The 16,346-nt window shown below is 48.5% G+C and overlaps 5 protein-coding genes across 5 annotated transcripts; 2 read left to right on the top strand and 3 right to left on the bottom strand.

The window, feature by feature from the left end:
* The first annotated feature begins 214 nt into the window (after positions 1-214).
* On the top strand, positions 215-5,016 carry LY89DRAFT_328989 (uncharacterized protein). Its single transcript, XM_018206774.1, has 7 exons — positions 215-809; positions 861-2,385; positions 2,589-3,145; positions 3,282-3,500; positions 3,622-4,470; positions 4,577-4,917; positions 4,976-5,016. The coding sequence occupies exons 1-6, from the start codon at positions 462-464 to the stop codon at positions 4,673-4,675; spliced, it is 3,597 nt and encodes a 1,198-aa protein (XP_018063261.1). The 5' UTR covers positions 215-461; the 3' UTR covers positions 4,676-4,917; positions 4,976-5,016.
* A 152-nt stretch (positions 5,017-5,168) lies between these two features.
* LY89DRAFT_328852 (uncharacterized protein) lies at positions 5,169-8,731 on the bottom strand. The gene is made up of 2 exons (XM_018206773.1): positions 8,450-8,731; positions 5,169-8,356 (listed from the first exon to the last, which is right to left on the bottom strand). The coding sequence occupies exons 1-2, from the start codon at positions 8,534-8,536 to the stop codon at positions 5,300-5,302; spliced, it is 3,144 nt and encodes a 1,047-aa protein (XP_018063260.1). The 5' UTR covers positions 8,537-8,731; the 3' UTR covers positions 5,169-5,299.
* Positions 8,732-10,622: 1,891 nt separating this feature from the next.
* On the bottom strand, positions 10,623-12,836 carry LY89DRAFT_701741 (uncharacterized protein; the record flags this gene model as incomplete). Its single annotated transcript, XM_018217217.1, has 3 exons — positions 10,623-12,121; positions 12,171-12,554; positions 12,803-12,836. 3 exons carry the CDS (start codon positions 12,834-12,836, stop codon positions 10,623-10,625), a joined length of 1,917 nt encoding a protein of 638 aa, XP_018063259.1.
* Positions 12,837-13,368: 532 nt separating this feature from the next.
* Positions 13,369-14,625, bottom strand: LY89DRAFT_741730 (uncharacterized protein; the record flags this gene model as incomplete). The annotated part of the gene is made up of 2 exons (XM_018220747.1): positions 13,369-14,037; positions 14,089-14,625. The coding sequence occupies 2 exons, from the start codon at positions 14,623-14,625 to the stop codon at positions 13,369-13,371; spliced, it is 1,206 nt and encodes a 401-aa protein (XP_018063258.1).
* Positions 14,626-15,032: 407 nt separating this feature from the next.
* LY89DRAFT_599142 (uncharacterized protein) lies at positions 15,033-16,332 on the top strand (the record flags this gene model as incomplete). Its single annotated transcript, XM_018210073.1, has 4 exons — positions 15,033-15,115; positions 15,171-15,433; positions 15,486-15,627; positions 15,675-16,332. The coding sequence occupies 4 exons, from the start codon at positions 15,033-15,035 to the stop codon at positions 16,330-16,332; spliced, it is 1,146 nt and encodes a 381-aa protein (XP_018063257.1).
* Between the last annotated feature and the right edge of the window lie 14 nt (positions 16,333-16,346).

Below are 16,346 nucleotides of genomic sequence, written 5' to 3'. Positions count from 1 at the left end.
CATTGTCTTCTGCACGTATAGATAATACAACATGATTGATTCAACTGGTTCGATGTCTCTTAGCGTTTTGGAGCCATTAATAATTATTCCGTTAGCCACTTGAAATGTATACTTCAACTATGTCTTCGCAGTAGGCCCACAAGCTCCTTCCTTCCTCACCTCTTAATTCTCAATTAGCTATCCGTTCTGCCAACGATATAGGCACGTATCTCCACACATCAGCCAACCTTCCGAACAATACAATACACGGCCGTCGGTCGAGTCTCACTTTATCATTGTTATTTTTGACTGCGCATCGAGCGCATCCAATAGCACGGCACAGCTACACGCGACAGCCTCGCGGGGCTGATTCCATCAGCCATGGGCCCAACCCACGTCGCATCAATCTCTGCTGTCTATGAAGTATATACCTCTCACTCATGCTATCTCGGGAATCGTCATGATACCATACCTCTACAACGATGTCCGCCCTGGTCGCGAATGCCTCCCCATTGAAGGCCGAAATTCGTCTCGCCCAAGCAGTCTCAGAATTCGAGGCTGACCTCTCGAGCGACCAGAAAGCAATGTTCCGCTCCTACAAAGCGCAGACATGTAGTTCTCCTCCGACTCCAGATGATGTTATGCTCCTCACGGCCCTGATCGACCGTCGCGCGAGTGGGAAGGTTGTTGGTGGGCGGTGTTTTGGGCCCAGATTCTGCAATGTTCTGCAGGCTGTCCAACAATTCGCTGCCCTTGGAGATATACTCATTGGAGGATCGCAGAATCTCATCGCATGCGGTGTTTGGTCGCTTGTCCGAATGACGCTTCTTGTTTGTGCTCCCTAATGCTTCGTTGTGCCTGAATTGACGTTGTGTCGATAGATGTTTGTCACCTCCAACTCGTACCTCGAAAAGTTATCTCAGTTATTCATGACGGTCGGTCGGTCAGCGCCTCGTTACCAAATGATGGCTCTCCTCTACCCGCGCTCGAAGATTCTGCAGTCGAGTTTATCGGAATACTTCATTGTTGTGGTTCGCCTTTGCCATTCGTTGCTGAAGTTCACAAAGAAGTCAAGTTTAGGGCAGGTCTTTTCCTCTTTAAGCGATTCTGACATAAAGACCGCCGAAACGCAGCTCATCGCTTGGGCAACTTCAATCAAAGAGGAAGTGGTCCTCCTGTCGAGCAAAAAGATCGAAGAAGAAGCTCAAGAGAATTCTCGGTTTAGAGCTGTATCGAGCCGTTTCTCGGAAACCGCGTCGCATCGCAAGAGGCTGGAGAGGAATCGAAGGGTTCTCAATGCTTGCTCCACATACGACTACGAGACAACGTGGAAACAAATCCGAAAGCTGGGCAATACAACCCTGTTGGATCAAAATGCTGAATATCAAAATTGGAAGATTCCAGACACATCTGCTACATCCTCTACGTTCATATGCATGGGCAAGTTGGGATCAGGGAAATCAGTGTTACTGGCCAATGCCGTGGATGATATTTGTCTCCATGTGCAAGAAAAAAGAATTGGAGTGGCCTATTTCTTTTGCCGTCATGACATACTGGAAAGTTTGCAAGCAAGGGTGGTCTTTGGATCTTTAGCTCGACAATTGCTGCGTTCATTTCCTGATCTTTCTGCCACGGAGGATCTCCTTGATGAAAATGCTCCTGTCCTTGGCATTGATGATATATATATCTTACTTCAACGGACTATATCTCCGAACTTTAAGGCGTACTTCATACTCGATGGATTGGATGAGTGTTCACATGCAGAAAGAGAGGAGTTGGTCTACCAGCTTCGGAGGCTCCAGAAGATTTTCACGTTGTTTATCTGTCTTTCGTACAGGCTAGAGGCTGGCAACAACTCGAAGCTTCAATTTCTCATCAACCCTACCATCATTTCAATTCCTGACGCTAATCCTGATATTGAAGACTATATTGTAGCGGAATTGGAAAACTACTTAAAGTCTGGAACGCTTTCAATTGGCGATCCTGCGTTAATCCTCGAGATACGAGACGCCCTCTTGGACGGAGCGCAGGGGATGTTTCTCTGGGTTAATCTGCAGCTCAAGTCATTATGCGTCGAGCAGACAGATGAGGCAATCCGCCAAGCGCTTTCAAACCTTCCTAAAGATCTTCCGGAAACCTTCTCTCGTATCTTGGATCGATCAAAAGACCAAGGTGGCTCTTACCAGCAAAGGATCCTAGAGCTTGTTAGTATTGCTCAACGTCCTCTAACGACAGAGGAACTTCGAGAAGCTTTGAGCGTTGTCCCTGGAGATACGAATTGGAATTCAACAAGGCTGATAAATGATTTCGGCTCGACGTTGCTGTACTGCGGAAGCCTTATTATGGTTGACGAAGAGGAACTCACGGTCAGGGTTATCCATCATAGTGCTAAGAAATTTCTCCTCAGTAAGTCAACTATTCAAAATTCTTGTATGTGTGCTATTCTTGGGAAAACTTTTTTTCCAGATGCTGGTATGAATCACTACGTAATGAACCTATGTTTTTTTACTCGTTGACACCGAAGCATCTGCAAGTTATCTCAATGAATTTCAAGTTCTACACTTCTTGAGACTTCCCCGTCTGCAGATTGTTTATATTGACGACGACAGGTGGCAGAGGCACTGCATCGGCCATACCTTTCTCATTCAAAGCTGCACACACGCGTATGGCAGATATTGTTATCACCTATCTCAACTATGGGATTTTTGAGACACAATTATCTTCGATTGTGGTTCCACAGATCAACATAGCGTCCACTCCGTCCAACATCGTCCGGTCGAGCATGAGTTCCTCCAGCGTCGTTCGCTCCCTTGCATTGCAACTTTTGGTACCCAGGAATCAGCTAAACCAGGACATCGGGAAGGTACTCGCGGGAGCGAGTAAGCATTTTAAAGCTCGCCCCATCGACGAACACCACTTTTACGCTTACGCTAAGCTCTTCTGGTTCTATCATACTTGGACTGTCCGGGCAGAAAGCGGCGCTCCAATGTGCGACTTGTTGCGCAGAATTGAAGAAAATGCGCTGGGGTCCACCGTCAACATTTTACCTAAAGACTATGGTAAGCCGTTGCTATGGGCCACAAGGTGTGGGTATACGAACATCGTGGAAGATCTACTTCTCGATGAGCGCTTGGTTGACATAGGAGAAAAAGATCCCGCTCTACTCGTAAGCAGGCACAATTTCCTCCATCTATTTTCCTCCTCTGCTTATATTTCGAACCTTGCCTCCTTCTTGGCTTAGTTGTCAAGTTCATACTACTCTCGTTCGCCTGTAGAGCGAGCACGATACTGACTGCTTGTAGTGGGTGGCAATCGTAAATGGGAATGACGCTATTATCAAGCTGTTACTTGACAGTAGAAAGGTGGGACCAGAAGTGATAAATGGATCTAGAGGTTCTACAGACTGGGCGAGTCCCATTTGGTGGGCTATGACAGTGATAAACGAAGGCATGCTGGATATGCTACTCAGGTGTGACAAGACCGATCTCAGTATAACCAATGATGCTGGTGAAACACTACTTGTAAGCAGGAATTTCGTTAAGGCTCTATTCGCTCATGCTCGCTACCGTCCTCTACCACTTCTTCGTGCTTTCAATTTATTCCCTCTACTGGCCGGAAAAACTACATTCTAACGTTCTGCAGTGGTGGGCTCTTAAAGGGAGACAATTAACCGCCATGAAGCAACTCCTCGATTCTGGCAGAATTGACCCTAATGAAACCGGACAAGATGGCGAGACACCGCTCTGGTGGTCCATTTCACATCAAGAATACCAACCTATAGCGCTACTGCTCAAGAATAGCAAGGTCAACGCCAATATCAGGAATGCGGATGGCTACACGCCACTTGCTCAAGCCGCCATCCGAGGAGACGATTTTATGGTGCAACTATTACTAAGCAGTGGTACAGTCAATGGCAACGTCGAATCGAGCGATGAGCCATATCCTACAGAGCTACTGTACAATGAGAGCCGCAGCCGACCAGTGGAGGCTAAGAAATACTTGCCTTACCACCACACCAATAAAGTCAACGTCAACGCAGCCAACGCACAAGGTCTTACGCCCCTTTCTTGTGCTGCTAGTAGAGGGCATCGGGAAATTGTCGAGCTGCTACTTAATACCTGTAATTGCAAAACTGGGGCTAAAGATCATGATGGTAACACGGCGTATAAGCTAGCACATCAGAACGGCCACGGAGGAGTTTGCAACATACTGTTGTCCTACGTCGAAGAAGGGTTTGTGTCTAAGAAATCGACTAGGTTGACTACCATCGAGGAAGAGCGGCCAAAGCGGCCAAAGCGCGCCTTGGCAGAAAGCCAAGTCATACTCCATAAGTCTGATAGGTATGCGAGGTACAGCTCTAGGTCTCCAGAATCCTTCGATTCTGGATATGAGGAGCGATTCGGGGAGCAACGCGGCGGTCGTCGGGAGCCTCTTCCCCCCTATCCGATCCAGATTGGAGGACGTCTCGGACATCCTCGTAATGGGACTGCGGTAAGCACCGGAAACTCCCTGGAATTCCTGCAGTCTACATTCCAACTCTAATGATCAGTTTCACTTCAAGCGTGATTCATAGCAGGGCTAAATCTTGCTCGTTTAGGATTCAACCAGCCAGTCACCAACACGATCCAGATCTGTTCGACGCCGACCGTCGGATGCGCGCCCCAGAACACCAAGGAGATCTGAACTGAGGGAATAAGTGTTCGTGTTGCTGCTGTCGTCCCTGGATGATACGATAACTTTCATCCTCGAGAGCCTGATTGGGATGCCTACTCGAGAAGGATTGGAATCTTCCTCGTCAGACGGCATCACAGATCTCAATCTTTTCCGAGGCTCAAAAATTCCACTCCGCAGCACTCAAAACTCAAAGATAGCGTTGTACTGTACCTATCGAGGAATATCTTGGGCCCAAGTTTCACACGCTCAAGCACGAGTTGAAGGGTAAGAGTAATCTCGCGATTTCACCACCCTCCTTTCATCATCAGCTAACAGATAATAGGGAAAGCACAAACGTGCTCGAAGAATGAAATGTTGATCGCATCTAGATGCAAATGTGTCCATCTACAATAGTTCATAAATTCTGACATAACTCATATATGCATATCTCCATTTTTGAAACTCCCCATAGAACGCCTGCCATTAGCTTTCCATGCCTTCATATGCTATCCCATCGCTGCTCCGCGGCACACCATGAATGCATCTAAATCATCCCAGAAAGAGCGGAGCCCAGCAGCAAGATAAAACCCCATCGAGCCTCTAGCCCAATAAAACGCAGCACCTATCCAGTCCCACGACAAAAGAGAAGGCACCCCTTCCATTCTATTCAATGAAATTTCTCCCTCAAGTAAACAACCGCAGCATATCCCGCACAACAACTAGTACTCATCCCATGCCCACACCAAGGACACTTCACGCTCGTACTAATAACCCCACTAACACCCAATTTCGTGTCCGTGACCACATTATCCGGCTTCGCCATACACTCGTAGATCTTGCTCGGCATATCGTGGAAATATTTGCACGAACAACACACCACGAACATCTTCGCCACTGGCTCGGCGTTGTTGTTGTTACTGCTCAGATGGGGATTTCCCGAGTGGGGGAATTTCGGAGAACGCGGGCCGCCGATGTTGAGACGTGCGTTTTGGAGGTATTGAGAGGGTGGTTGGGGGGATGTGGGGGAGGATCCTTCGGATTTGGTGACGGTGGTGTTTGAGTCCTTGGAGAGGGTGATGGGTGGTGGTGGGCGAACAAGGGATGTGGGGGACTTTTCGGTGTCGCTTGATACGGAAGCTTGTTTGCTTTCCTTAGTTCTTCTTCCTAGGAAGCCTCTGCTTTTCTTTTGGGGCTTGGTGAGAGCTTGGTGCTTTAGTGGTGGGAGAAAGGAGAGGTCTTGTTGGAGGTCAGGAGTCGAGATTGAGCGGGCGAGACTTGGCCTGCGTTGGATGCCAGAGCAGTTGGAGTTGCTGAGTCCATCTGAGGTTTTAGGAGGCGGTCCATCAGAAACTTTGGGAAGAGTTGACTCTGGTTTTGAGACCACGAAGTCGGTTGAGCGTTTCTTGCCTGTTGGTGTCTTCATTCGATCCTCGCCCTCGCTGGAGTCCATTGGCATGGCGGTCCGACACCAACTATCTCTTTGACTGGCGCCATCATCAAAAGGAATAGCGCCAGTCATGACCGGATGTCCGTTGAGTCCATTGTGGATCACACCTTGTTCCCTACTTAGCCTTTTCATGAGCTTGGTGTTTGTTTTGCGATTGAGTTCGTCCATTGATCTGGAGTAGTCTTTCTCAGAATGAGGTCTTGATATAGATGGCGTTGTGATATTTGAGAAATCGTCGAGCGTCGAGTATTCTTCACTAGAATCGGTGATCGATCTCGTGTGTGAAGTTGTGCTGCTGTTGCTATTTGAAGTAATAGGTGTTGCATTTTGAGAGCCTTTCCTGCTACTTGGACGAGCTCGGATGGTATCTGGCGAAGCACTAGGAGGAGATTTTGAACGGACTGCGAAGTCATGAACGATTGTCGGTGGTCTGTATTCCTCAACAATGTGTTTTGGTTTTGTAGAACTCTTGACGATAGTACCAGTCGTGAGAGCGCGTTGTGAAGCTTTTGGTCGTAATGTCGCTTGTGTCTCGACAGCACTTACGAAGCTGCCAGTTGGTGAGGGAGGTACAACTTGTGACTTTTCCTCCAAATTTTCTGTTGGTAGCTTGAAAAATGTTGGTTTTGTAGTGACCTTGAGACCTTTCGGACCTGGGAAGCTTTGGCTGGACTTCGAAGATGTTTTCTTGTGGTTGACTGGCTTCTCGTCCAGAGGAGATGCAGTGAACTCTCCCAGGTGAAGTTGTGGAACGACGTACTCCTCATTGAGGAATGGGTTGGTGATTACGGCCTCTTTCACATGGGTATCGACACTGCTGTCCCGCGTTCCTGGTCGGATTGTTGAGGGTGCCTCTCGATTTGACTCACGAGGAAGACTCGATCTTCTGAAGAATGAACTTTTACTCGAGCCGGGTCTTTTCGAGTCTCCATTGGTGTCCGATAGCTGTACTTCATCCTGGAACCCTGCTAAGGACTGCTCACGACTCTGCTTGCGTTGATGACCAACATAACTGTCACTCCTGCCTCGAGTCTCTCCCAAAGAACTGTTATGGCCTCCAGTTGCTGGTCTCTCGGCTGACGAAGTTTGTCCTTGTCCATTCCTATCATCGCTGCTAGGAGCTCCCGAATGCGCGGAAGTGCGTGTGCTGGCGGTTGAGGATTCTCGTTTCGAGGAGTTCGAATCTTCGCTCTCGAGTGGGAAATACCTCGATGTTGGCGGATGCTTTTTCCTATTCTTCTTGATATTCCGCTCCATTATCGGTGTATCGTCGGCAAGCTCCACAGGGCGAGGCCCTCGTGCTAGATGGGCAGCTTGAGAGTATATCTCATCCCATTGCTGCGGTGTCCGAATAGATTCTTCGTAAATAGAAATGGGTCGAATGGACTCGGTGATCGATGCCGCACTGCTCAAGTTTGTTGAACTCTTCAGCAAGGTATCAGTACTCAGTAAGCCCTTGTTCTCGTCTCCTGCCCCTGTCTTGAGCCTTCGAATGATGTCCTGAGTCGCAGCTTCTTCACTTTGTCGAAGCTTAAGTCCGCCGATAAACCCTCCAGTAGTTGCTTTCGATATGGACCTGCTGGGTATGAACTCGTGGTTGGGACTCTGACCAGACATATTCTGTGATGTCTTCCATGGTACTGAGATACCACTCCTTGTGGAAATGAAACTCTTCAACCCTGCCTCGATGCTCCCTCTCCGCGGTCTGGTGGTTGTACTCTGTCTCGACGGACTCGGTTCTTCCACTGGCGGTTGTACATCTTGGACTGTAGGTAGTATCGGAGCCGTATTTGAACGATCGATCGTAATTGACATTCGAGAGAGCTTCTTCGAACTGTTGGCTGGAGCGGCCTTCGTCAACTTTGCCATTGCCTTTTGTGCAGCTTTAGCTTCTTTCTCAGCCTTTTCCCTCTCTCTTCTTCGTTGCTCCTTTGCCTTCTTCTCTTGCTTTTTCTTCTTTCCGGAAAGATCATCCCACCCGGGGGAGTGGCAGATGGACGACGTGTCTGAATCATCTTCTGAGTCGTCCAGCTCCTGAGGAATCAAGTCACCGCTCTGACTAATGACGTATTTTCTCGTTGTGCCATTGCCATTAGTATTCGACATTGGGGTAGGTAATGCAATCGACAGTGCTGGTGTGGTCATCGCTCTCCCGGTTACTTGCAACGTCGGTGGACGAAACTCTCGATTCGAAATCGAAGAAATGGACTCTCGACCCAGGGCCGTACTTGTATGGACTAGCTGTGGGACATGTTGTGAGGCTTGCATTCGGTTCACCTGCGTGGGAAAGCGTCAGCCGAGAACCCAATACCCAATACTGGTGAGCCAGGTGGCAGATTTGCTTTTTCTTTTTGCTCTTACTGGACGCACCTTATTCTTCTGTTCCAGATCGAGCATCCGCTGGAAAGTGTTCTTTCTGGCTAGCCCTGATCTGCCTCTCAACTCGGTGGACCCCATTTGCGGGATGGGTTCTGCCAACGGGTTTGCTCAAACTTTGGTGAGTTGCGGGCTGCGTGAGGAGAGCAATTGCATGCTCTGGTAAACGATTGACTCATCAAGCAGTGGCGGATCAGCGGTGGGATAACTTGTCTTCGACCTGCTTAGAGTCGAAGCGCCGGGAAGGATGTATATGAATCAGAAAATAATGTGGTGAAAGAGAGAGGCGGCGTCGAAGCTATGTCAGTGCGGGGTGGGTTTCCGAAACGAGTGAAGAATTGAGCCAGCAAAGAAAAAGAAGTGAGCTATGAGCAAGGAAAATAAACATAAGAAGGTACCTGCATGCGGACGGGGACGAGGTCGAACAGCCTCTGGAGCATGTGGTGATGGTTCGTTATGAAAATGTTATACTTAGTAGAGAGAAACATAATGATGGACTGGGCCTGGCCTGGCCTGGTCGCCCAAGCGTGAAGTGACACACAGCTTCAAGGAAAAGTCGGAAACTCGGAAGACTGGGAAGACCACGGCTGCACCAAACTTGCAAGCTTTCAGACGTGGAAGGGTCGGTATAAACAGATGTAGTGTCATGGTGGCACACACGGTCCCAGAGCCGATGTTTGGTCGTCTTGGCGGACAGCTGTGCGTTCTGTGGTCTGCAGGTCGATTTCTGCAGGTCGAATGAAATGCATGAATGCTACCAATGCGGGACAGGTGTTGGGTCCTGAATCAAGGTCCCGTATAGAAGTTGGAAGAGAGCAATACCAAGGGATTGCGGCTTCTGCTGTGGTTTGTCGAGTGCATACCTACCTACATTAGGTTGGACAGATGATGCCTGCTATTCCTGTCCGAGCATGTCCATCTCAACTGTTGCTTCTCGTGTAGCCGGGCAGATCCATTTCCTGGGATACAATAGCTTCACATTAACTCTGACTGTGCAGTGGTATCATGTATGGTCGGTCGGTACCTTGCTGCTGCTGCTGCAGGTGGTCGTTGTCAGAGACTTTTAAGTTACTTCGTTAGCTCCCCGCACGGCCACTAAAAGGCCCTACCTAGACCATGCTATTTTCAGCATAAAGCCAGATTGACCCCTGAGGAAGCCAACGGATCTACTGTACGATGATCACTGCTGGGATGGAGATCGCTAATATGCTTCTCTCGGCTGTGCGATGAGAACTTCTTTTGTATTTCGAACTCTTTTTTACAAGCCAATAATCCGAACAATTGGCACGTATGTCAATGCACAGATTGTAGGTAAAGGATTCGAGGATTTGAGCAACATAGTTCCTCCAAAATGCTGCCAGGCACTTCAACCATTCATCCATTCAATCAATCACGTTGTGCACATCACCTTACACCGTACCTAGGTAGGACAACCCATGAGGAAAACTTGAACGTTGGGACAATTATTACTATCCTTGACTTAACACAGCTCCGAATCAGGGGTCCTCTTCCCAGTCTCGGGTTCCAGAACCGAGAGAACCAAGCCCCAGCGACTCCATCTCATCGCCACGCTTCCCCTTCCGCCTAATTCGTTATGATGCGCTCCCAGGATCTCCCACGATACACTGCAGGCCCCAGTGACATTGCCCGGGGATGCAGAAACATATATGAGCGCTTTGAGGGACCCGGTTCCGACCTGGTGGAGAAACAACATCGCCGTGAGTGAGGTCTGCGAATTGAAACGTACCGCAAACACGCTGTCTGATCACGTTCTGAGACGGGCCATCGCAAACTCCGCCTTCTTCCAATCGAACGAGAAAAAGCCGGAAAGGGCTATTTTCTGCTTCGAGCGCCTCGCTTTGGGGACCTTTGTTCGTGATCATGACGTGTTGAGACGCTGTTCAAGGATGGACGAGGCAAAGATTTTTGTCAATGTCTCAGCGCCATCACTATCGCGAGATGCAGCCAGCTGAAAAGCATTTTTTAATCTAAGGCGTATTGAAGGGACGAACTTCTTCCAGAGTTAAGCCAATCGTCTAATTCTTTCTATTGTCTATATTGAGACAGGTATTAGTCAGTACTCGCTATGCCGCACATTTGGATCCGGATTTCGTATTCAACGTCCAGAACGCTCACGCCAACCACCTTATAGGGCGAGAGATATACATCATCCTCTTTCCATCATTCGCTGTTCGATGCCGCGATGGTGGTCCTCATGTTCAGTCCGCCCCTCTGGCCCGCTCGCCTCCACCATCCCATCCTCCTGATGCGTCTCCAGTTCCCGGCTGGGCTGGAGACCATGTCGTGCCAGCTCATCTTTCGTTGGGGCGACATGCATCCAAACCTCTTCCCCAAGCTCTAGATCCTCTAAACCTTCGAGGATATTTCCCTGGGGATCTCTAGGTAGCTTCTTCTTGGCATCCTGCCGGGTTTTATTTCGAGCGTGCCGTCTAACCCATTGCGGGGTGAGGCGAATCCGTAACTCGTGCGGGATTCGCAGACGCACTGCGACGAACTTGTCACTGGGACGATGATCCTCCGGGAGCTTGTCCAGGGTGCTTACTTCGAGCAGATGTTCGTTCGTTACTCGAAGGCTCGATGATATTCGGTCGGGCATCACGAGCTGCAGGAACTCGAGTGAGGCGTTTATGTTGAGGTCTATTGCTCTGCGAGGATTGACTGTCATTTTCAGCAACAGGCTTGCCACTCGGGGATAGAGCAGCGAGAAGTCGGATTGTGACACATGTATTGTGCCCCGGATAGTCATAAGCCAGGCAAGTTGGTCTTGTTCTTTGGCTTCTTTGCATAGGGCCATGACAGCCTCGAAGTTGTCAGGCCAGTACATGAAAGCTTCAGAATTGATCCCTAAAATTGGCGTATGGATTCGGTGTCCTGGATCGTCTTCTGGAGGTTGAATTGCAGCACCCCAAATATCATAAATGATACCTTGTCCAACGTTCTTAAAGCGGTCTTTTTGGCGAAGCACTTCAACAACGGTCGCCGCACCGAATGAATGCCCCAGAACAGTCACCTGTTTGAGGTGAAATCTGTTGCTCCATGACTGCCAATCGATTCCTTGGAGCCCTCTAGAACTTCCACCTACATCCGCCTTATTCCGTAGGCTAGAAGCTGCCACTCTTTCTCCCTCGCCGTCATGTATAAGCGTCATGACATGGTAAGCCTCTTCGATTTCCGCAAGTCGTAGCTGTATCTGTGCAGCACGCAATTCTCCGTCAACACCTTGTTTATTGCCCGGCATGGTATCTCTCGCATTATCTTTTGGAAACACATAATCCATCCTCGAATACCCTCTCTTTCTATCCTTATTGTCAAGATCCACCTTGTCCTCTACGGTATTAACTCCATTCTCAGGCAGGTTGACGAATGTCCTAGGACCACTTCCGTCTCTGTGCTCAAGTGCGACTACCACGAATCCGTAGCTAGCAAATTCTCCGCATACTGAGCTGTACGTTGTTCTCGTTCCACCAAGGCCATGGCTGAATATGAGTAAAGGGAAACACGGTCTCTCTGGCTCTTCTGGGGGAGGGGCTCCGGCGGAGTTCTTGATCTTGTAGCCTGCTTCTCTAGAGTTTTTATCTGGGGGCCAATGTTCAGCCAATTTCGCGTTCCGAAACGCTGGTAGCTTTGTGAACGCTGTTGTCAAACCTGTGAATGTTCAGTACTCCACAATCGCCTTCTCCCTAGATATGCTCACCGAACCATGGGACAGTCAACCAACTAGGAATCCCCGCAAACTTCCCATAACCTTTCGCAACCTCCACTCTAGGGCGAGGTAACCAAGTCGGGCGTCCCCAATTCTTCTTTCCTTCAGGAGAGTTCCCTTGCCCAGACCCAAACCCCGAAGGATAGAAGACCGAAAATAAAACGGTCTCAAGCTCGAGTAGATGTTTACCATCTCGTTTGATCTCGGAAAAGTATCTTGGTTCTCTTGCCGGGACCTCGATGTCCATCATGCCCACACTATATGGGCCCGAGTAGTACGGAAGAGGACTCCGTAGAATATGTTCCCGGAAGCCGCTTGGGGGACGGGATTTGGGCTGTTTGGTGAACTTGGGGACATCGTTTGGCTTGTTGGTTGCTGATGTTGCAGTATGTAGATCTGCCATCTTAATTAAAATGTTGGGTTCATATATGAAGAATTGGAACGGAAGGATTATGAGGAAACTTTTCAATCTTTAGATCCTCCAAAACGCCATTTAGATACCAAGTATGTGAATATGTCAATTGAGCAACAGAGACAGGAAGATAACAACAAAAAGAGGACCGACAACATGAAATGGTATCAGCAAGAAGGACGCACGTGCTAACTTGCCGGGATGGACGGACCTGGAGCTACTTTTAGCTGTGACGTAGTTCGCATCTCGGACCTAAAACTTCTAGAAAGCTTGCTATCTTCAAAAATGGTTGTAAAAAAGCCTCTAGTGCAAGTAGCGATGGAACGGTCTGTAACTACTCACGAATGAAAATCGAATTGTTGGTCCGGAGATCAGAGCAAGCTTGCAAAGCTTAATTCAACCTAACGGTTATTCGTCCCGCGGAAAGTTCCCGGGATGTTGAGATTGGTGAGTTTGTTGGAGAGATCCTATTTCTGTATTCGTGTTCGGATGGGATTAAGATCTGGGGTTTGACAAGAGTTGAGCTTGCGATGCGAAGGATCTACCTTGAAACTTAGCCGCGTACGTTTGGTATTGCTTGTGCGCAGTGAATAATCAATCAATCCTTTTAGATTGGATCATTCAAAGGATTTCCATAGCCTCAACGTTGCCTAGTACCGTACTTCTATACACTTCCCTTGCCTTAAATAAATACACTGTTTGAACGCCGCAAACCACTGTCGAGGACCAATTCCTGAAACTCTGCCATCTCGAGGCCAAATCGTACAACAGATATGCTTATTTCGTCTTGCCGGATACACCTGCACCAATGACACCTGGGAGCTTCTCCTCCCCGATACTGAATATCATTCCGATAGCCCAGCCTGTAACACCAATGATCACCACCGTGAAGATAAAAATGAGCCAGAAAGAGTCACTGATATCCTGCTTATGGCAAGCGGATCCACCCCAGTATTGAAGTGTGGTACCATTCTTCTGTCCTCCAGGAAATGGAATAGTCTTCAGTGTAGGTTTGCAGAAACAGGTAAAGCATCCGCCCTTTCCTTCGCCACTGCCACCATACTTTCTGTAGCATTCGCCGTGACCCGAGCAGTTGTTTGTAGCAGAGATGCAGGAGTCGAGCGAAGAGTGGCAAAGTGGAGGAATACCGGTGATGGGTTTGAAGGAAGCGTTGCCAGATGCATTTGATGTCTGGACCTGCTTAGAATAATGTAACGGCGTCGTAATAATTGAGGGGCCTTCGCTCATGGGTTCTTCCGATGATTTGTCCCTTCTGGCAATTGGAGCTTGGGAAACTTTGTCGTATGTTCCATAAGGATTCACTTTGCTCTTCAATGATCGAGATGTTTCGGGCATAAGAACAATAACAACGTTCATCTCTTCCTTCTTGGCAAAACGAGTCAAACGTTCTTGTGCCGACATCAATTCGTTGATTTTCAACTCGTTCTGTGTTCCATTGTTAGTTCCAAGCAAGAAGAGAATCTGCAGACTTCATACCTTGACATTGCCCAGATCAAAATGGAGTATCTTCGAGACACCGTTCCAGCAATCTGCGTTGAATGGATTGATTGCATCTTCGAAAGGACAAGTCTTGCCCTCTGGTCTACTTTGTGCGTGCAGATCATCCACAAGATCTTTGTTCGCACGCAGAGACGGAGGCGTAGAGATGGTAAACGCAGGTGTGATAGAAGTCCATGCTTCTAGAAGTGGCTCTGCAGTGATGGATGATACGCCCTCAACAATCAGTACCAATTCTGCTGCCTTATCTTTCCCAGCATCATGGAACAGTGACCCCCCATGTCCACCAAATTTATTGATATATGCCAGTGTACTCTCAGTAGCATCTGCTAGTCGGTGGTATCGTGATGCGCCTAGACGTTGTGCAAAGACTAATCTGGCCTGCTCTGGTGTGAGAGATGGAGGCGTCGAGGTGTTTGGCCATTCGTCACCCTGGAAAATGTAGACACTTGCATCAGACAAAGCAGAAGCTGCGCCAACGAAGGCTGACAACCACAAGCTTTGGGATAGCTTCATGTTTGTGAAGTTGGAGGTTTCGATGGTTGCTCGTGGAAGCTCGAGCTCGAGAGTGACGACTGAAGCTCTGTGATATCTCGTTAGTGTTCTCGAACCCCGGTACTTGCCGCATCGAATATACTACGGCTACTAGGGCCTACTGCCGCTCTCCAAATTATCGAGAATAGCGATTCAAAGACAAGGAAACCTTCCCACAACTCGACATACAACCTTGGACGATTCTACTTCTCAGCATGATACCATAGATCTATGCCATCTCGATGCGATCGCAAATGCGGACTGTACGTCCTCTATTGAACCCTCGAATATTTCCAAGGCTCGCCAGTCCGCGGGCGGGCCTTGAATCTCCCAAGATGTTTCGATCCATCACACCGCGGAGGAGTATCTTCTCCATGAGCAGACTTCCTATGAGGATGGAATCACGGCGCCAACAAGGACAAATCGCACAGGTGCAGAGCGTCCGATTTGTAAAGCCTCGAACTCGAATAAAGTACGCTTGCCACGCCCTGGAGCTGAAGTCAATGTACTAATATAATCTTCTACAGGACGATTGCCACATACTGCATCGTTGGCTATGTGTGCTGGAATGTGTACTCGAGAGTCATATTAGATCCTTTAGATCGGGCGGTAGTCGAGACTTTAGATAGTCTGCCGGAAGAGGAGGATGAAGAAGAAGAGAAGCCATTTTTCATTCCGTTTCCTGGAACAACGAGGCAACTGAAGCCTGTTCCATATAAGGGAAGCGACCCTGAATGGCAGGAGTTCATCAAATTCAGTAAAGATCAGAAGTTGGCACAAAAAGTTCGGGGTCAGTAGTCGCCGTCTTGTTCGTGTGAGTATACAGACTGATAGTTATGCAGAGGAGCTTGCAGATTTCGTCCAACAGGTTGCTAGCAAACATCCACTTCTCAAGATACGATGTGGAACTGGATTCAAATTACGGCGGTTTTGGCTTGATGTTGACTTCCCTCAGCATGCACCTCCACAATTCGAGAGATCTGGGTACGCTCCCTTGAATACAGTCCTTTCTTGATAACTGACGATTATAGAATCGAGATAAGCGATGAGTATATAGCTATAGCGAAGCAGCCTGTGGACTCATTGGTTGTCTTTCGAATTCGTCAAGCGTTATGGCCAACAGCTCTTTTTCAATCTACCTGGAGCTTTCTCAAAGTGATGGTAAACGATGATGCTAAATACATAGCACAAAAGCTTGGATTCAAACCGACAAAGCCACCGCCATCTATCGAACAAATAGTAACAAAGCACCAACAGATGTTTAAAGGACCGCCCCAACTGCCGACCAAGGACGGTCCGTCTCCCACGACTCAGCCTCCTGTTTTAGGAGATGGTGCCCAAACTATTACCAGTCCTCCTGGACGAGGAGACAAATCACCACTGGCAGGGCAAAAGCCAGAAGAAGTTGACATCGGAAGTGCTGGGATGGCTCTTCACGCACATTTCTTCCGCCCAATCATGGCCTTCAAGGCCAAATTAGCACAAACATGGCGTCCAGCGCCCAACTTCCCACCAAGGGGTAGCATTTTGATTTCTGGTCTTGTGGAATTGGATACTCCGAAAGCATGGCTGGTCTTTGATGTGAAGGCCGCTTGGGACCCAAAAACCAGAACATACGATCCAAGGAGTATGCACGTCCAATTGAGACGGATGCAATTGAAGAAACAGGGCCCTGTAGGAGGGCGATAATTCTGCACACAACT

This window comes from Mollisia scopiformis, assembly GCF_001500285.1.
Source record: "Mollisia scopiformis unplaced genomic scaffold LY89scaffold_31, whole genome shotgun sequence".
Classification (NCBI taxonomy): Eukaryota; Fungi; Ascomycota; class Leotiomycetes; order Helotiales; family Mollisiaceae; genus Mollisia; species Mollisia scopiformis.
This window is presented reverse-complemented; position numbering and strand designations above follow the sequence as displayed.

Excerpts from the sequence above, each read along its gene's own strand:
- LY89DRAFT_328989 (XM_018206774.1), top strand. The coding sequence starts at position 462 with ATGTCCGCCCTGGTCGCGAATGCCTCCCCATTGAAGGCCGAAATTCGT. Across the intron at positions 2,386-2,588 it reads TGCTAAGAAATTTCTCCTCA|GTGGCAGAGGCACTGCATCG; the intron begins GTAAGTCAACTA and ends TGACGACGACAG. Across the intron at positions 3,146-3,281 it reads AAAAAGATCCCGCTCTACTC|TGGGTGGCAATCGTAAATGG; the intron begins GTAAGCAGGCAC and ends GACTGCTTGTAG.
- LY89DRAFT_328852 (XM_018206773.1), bottom strand. The coding sequence starts at position 8,536 with ATGGGGTCCACCGAGTTGAGAGGCAGATCAGGGCTAGCCAGAAAGAAC. Across the intron at positions 8,357-8,449 it reads ATCTGGAACAGAAGAATAAG|GTGAACCGAATGCAAGCCTC; the intron begins GTGCGTCCAGTA and ends TTTCCCACGCAG.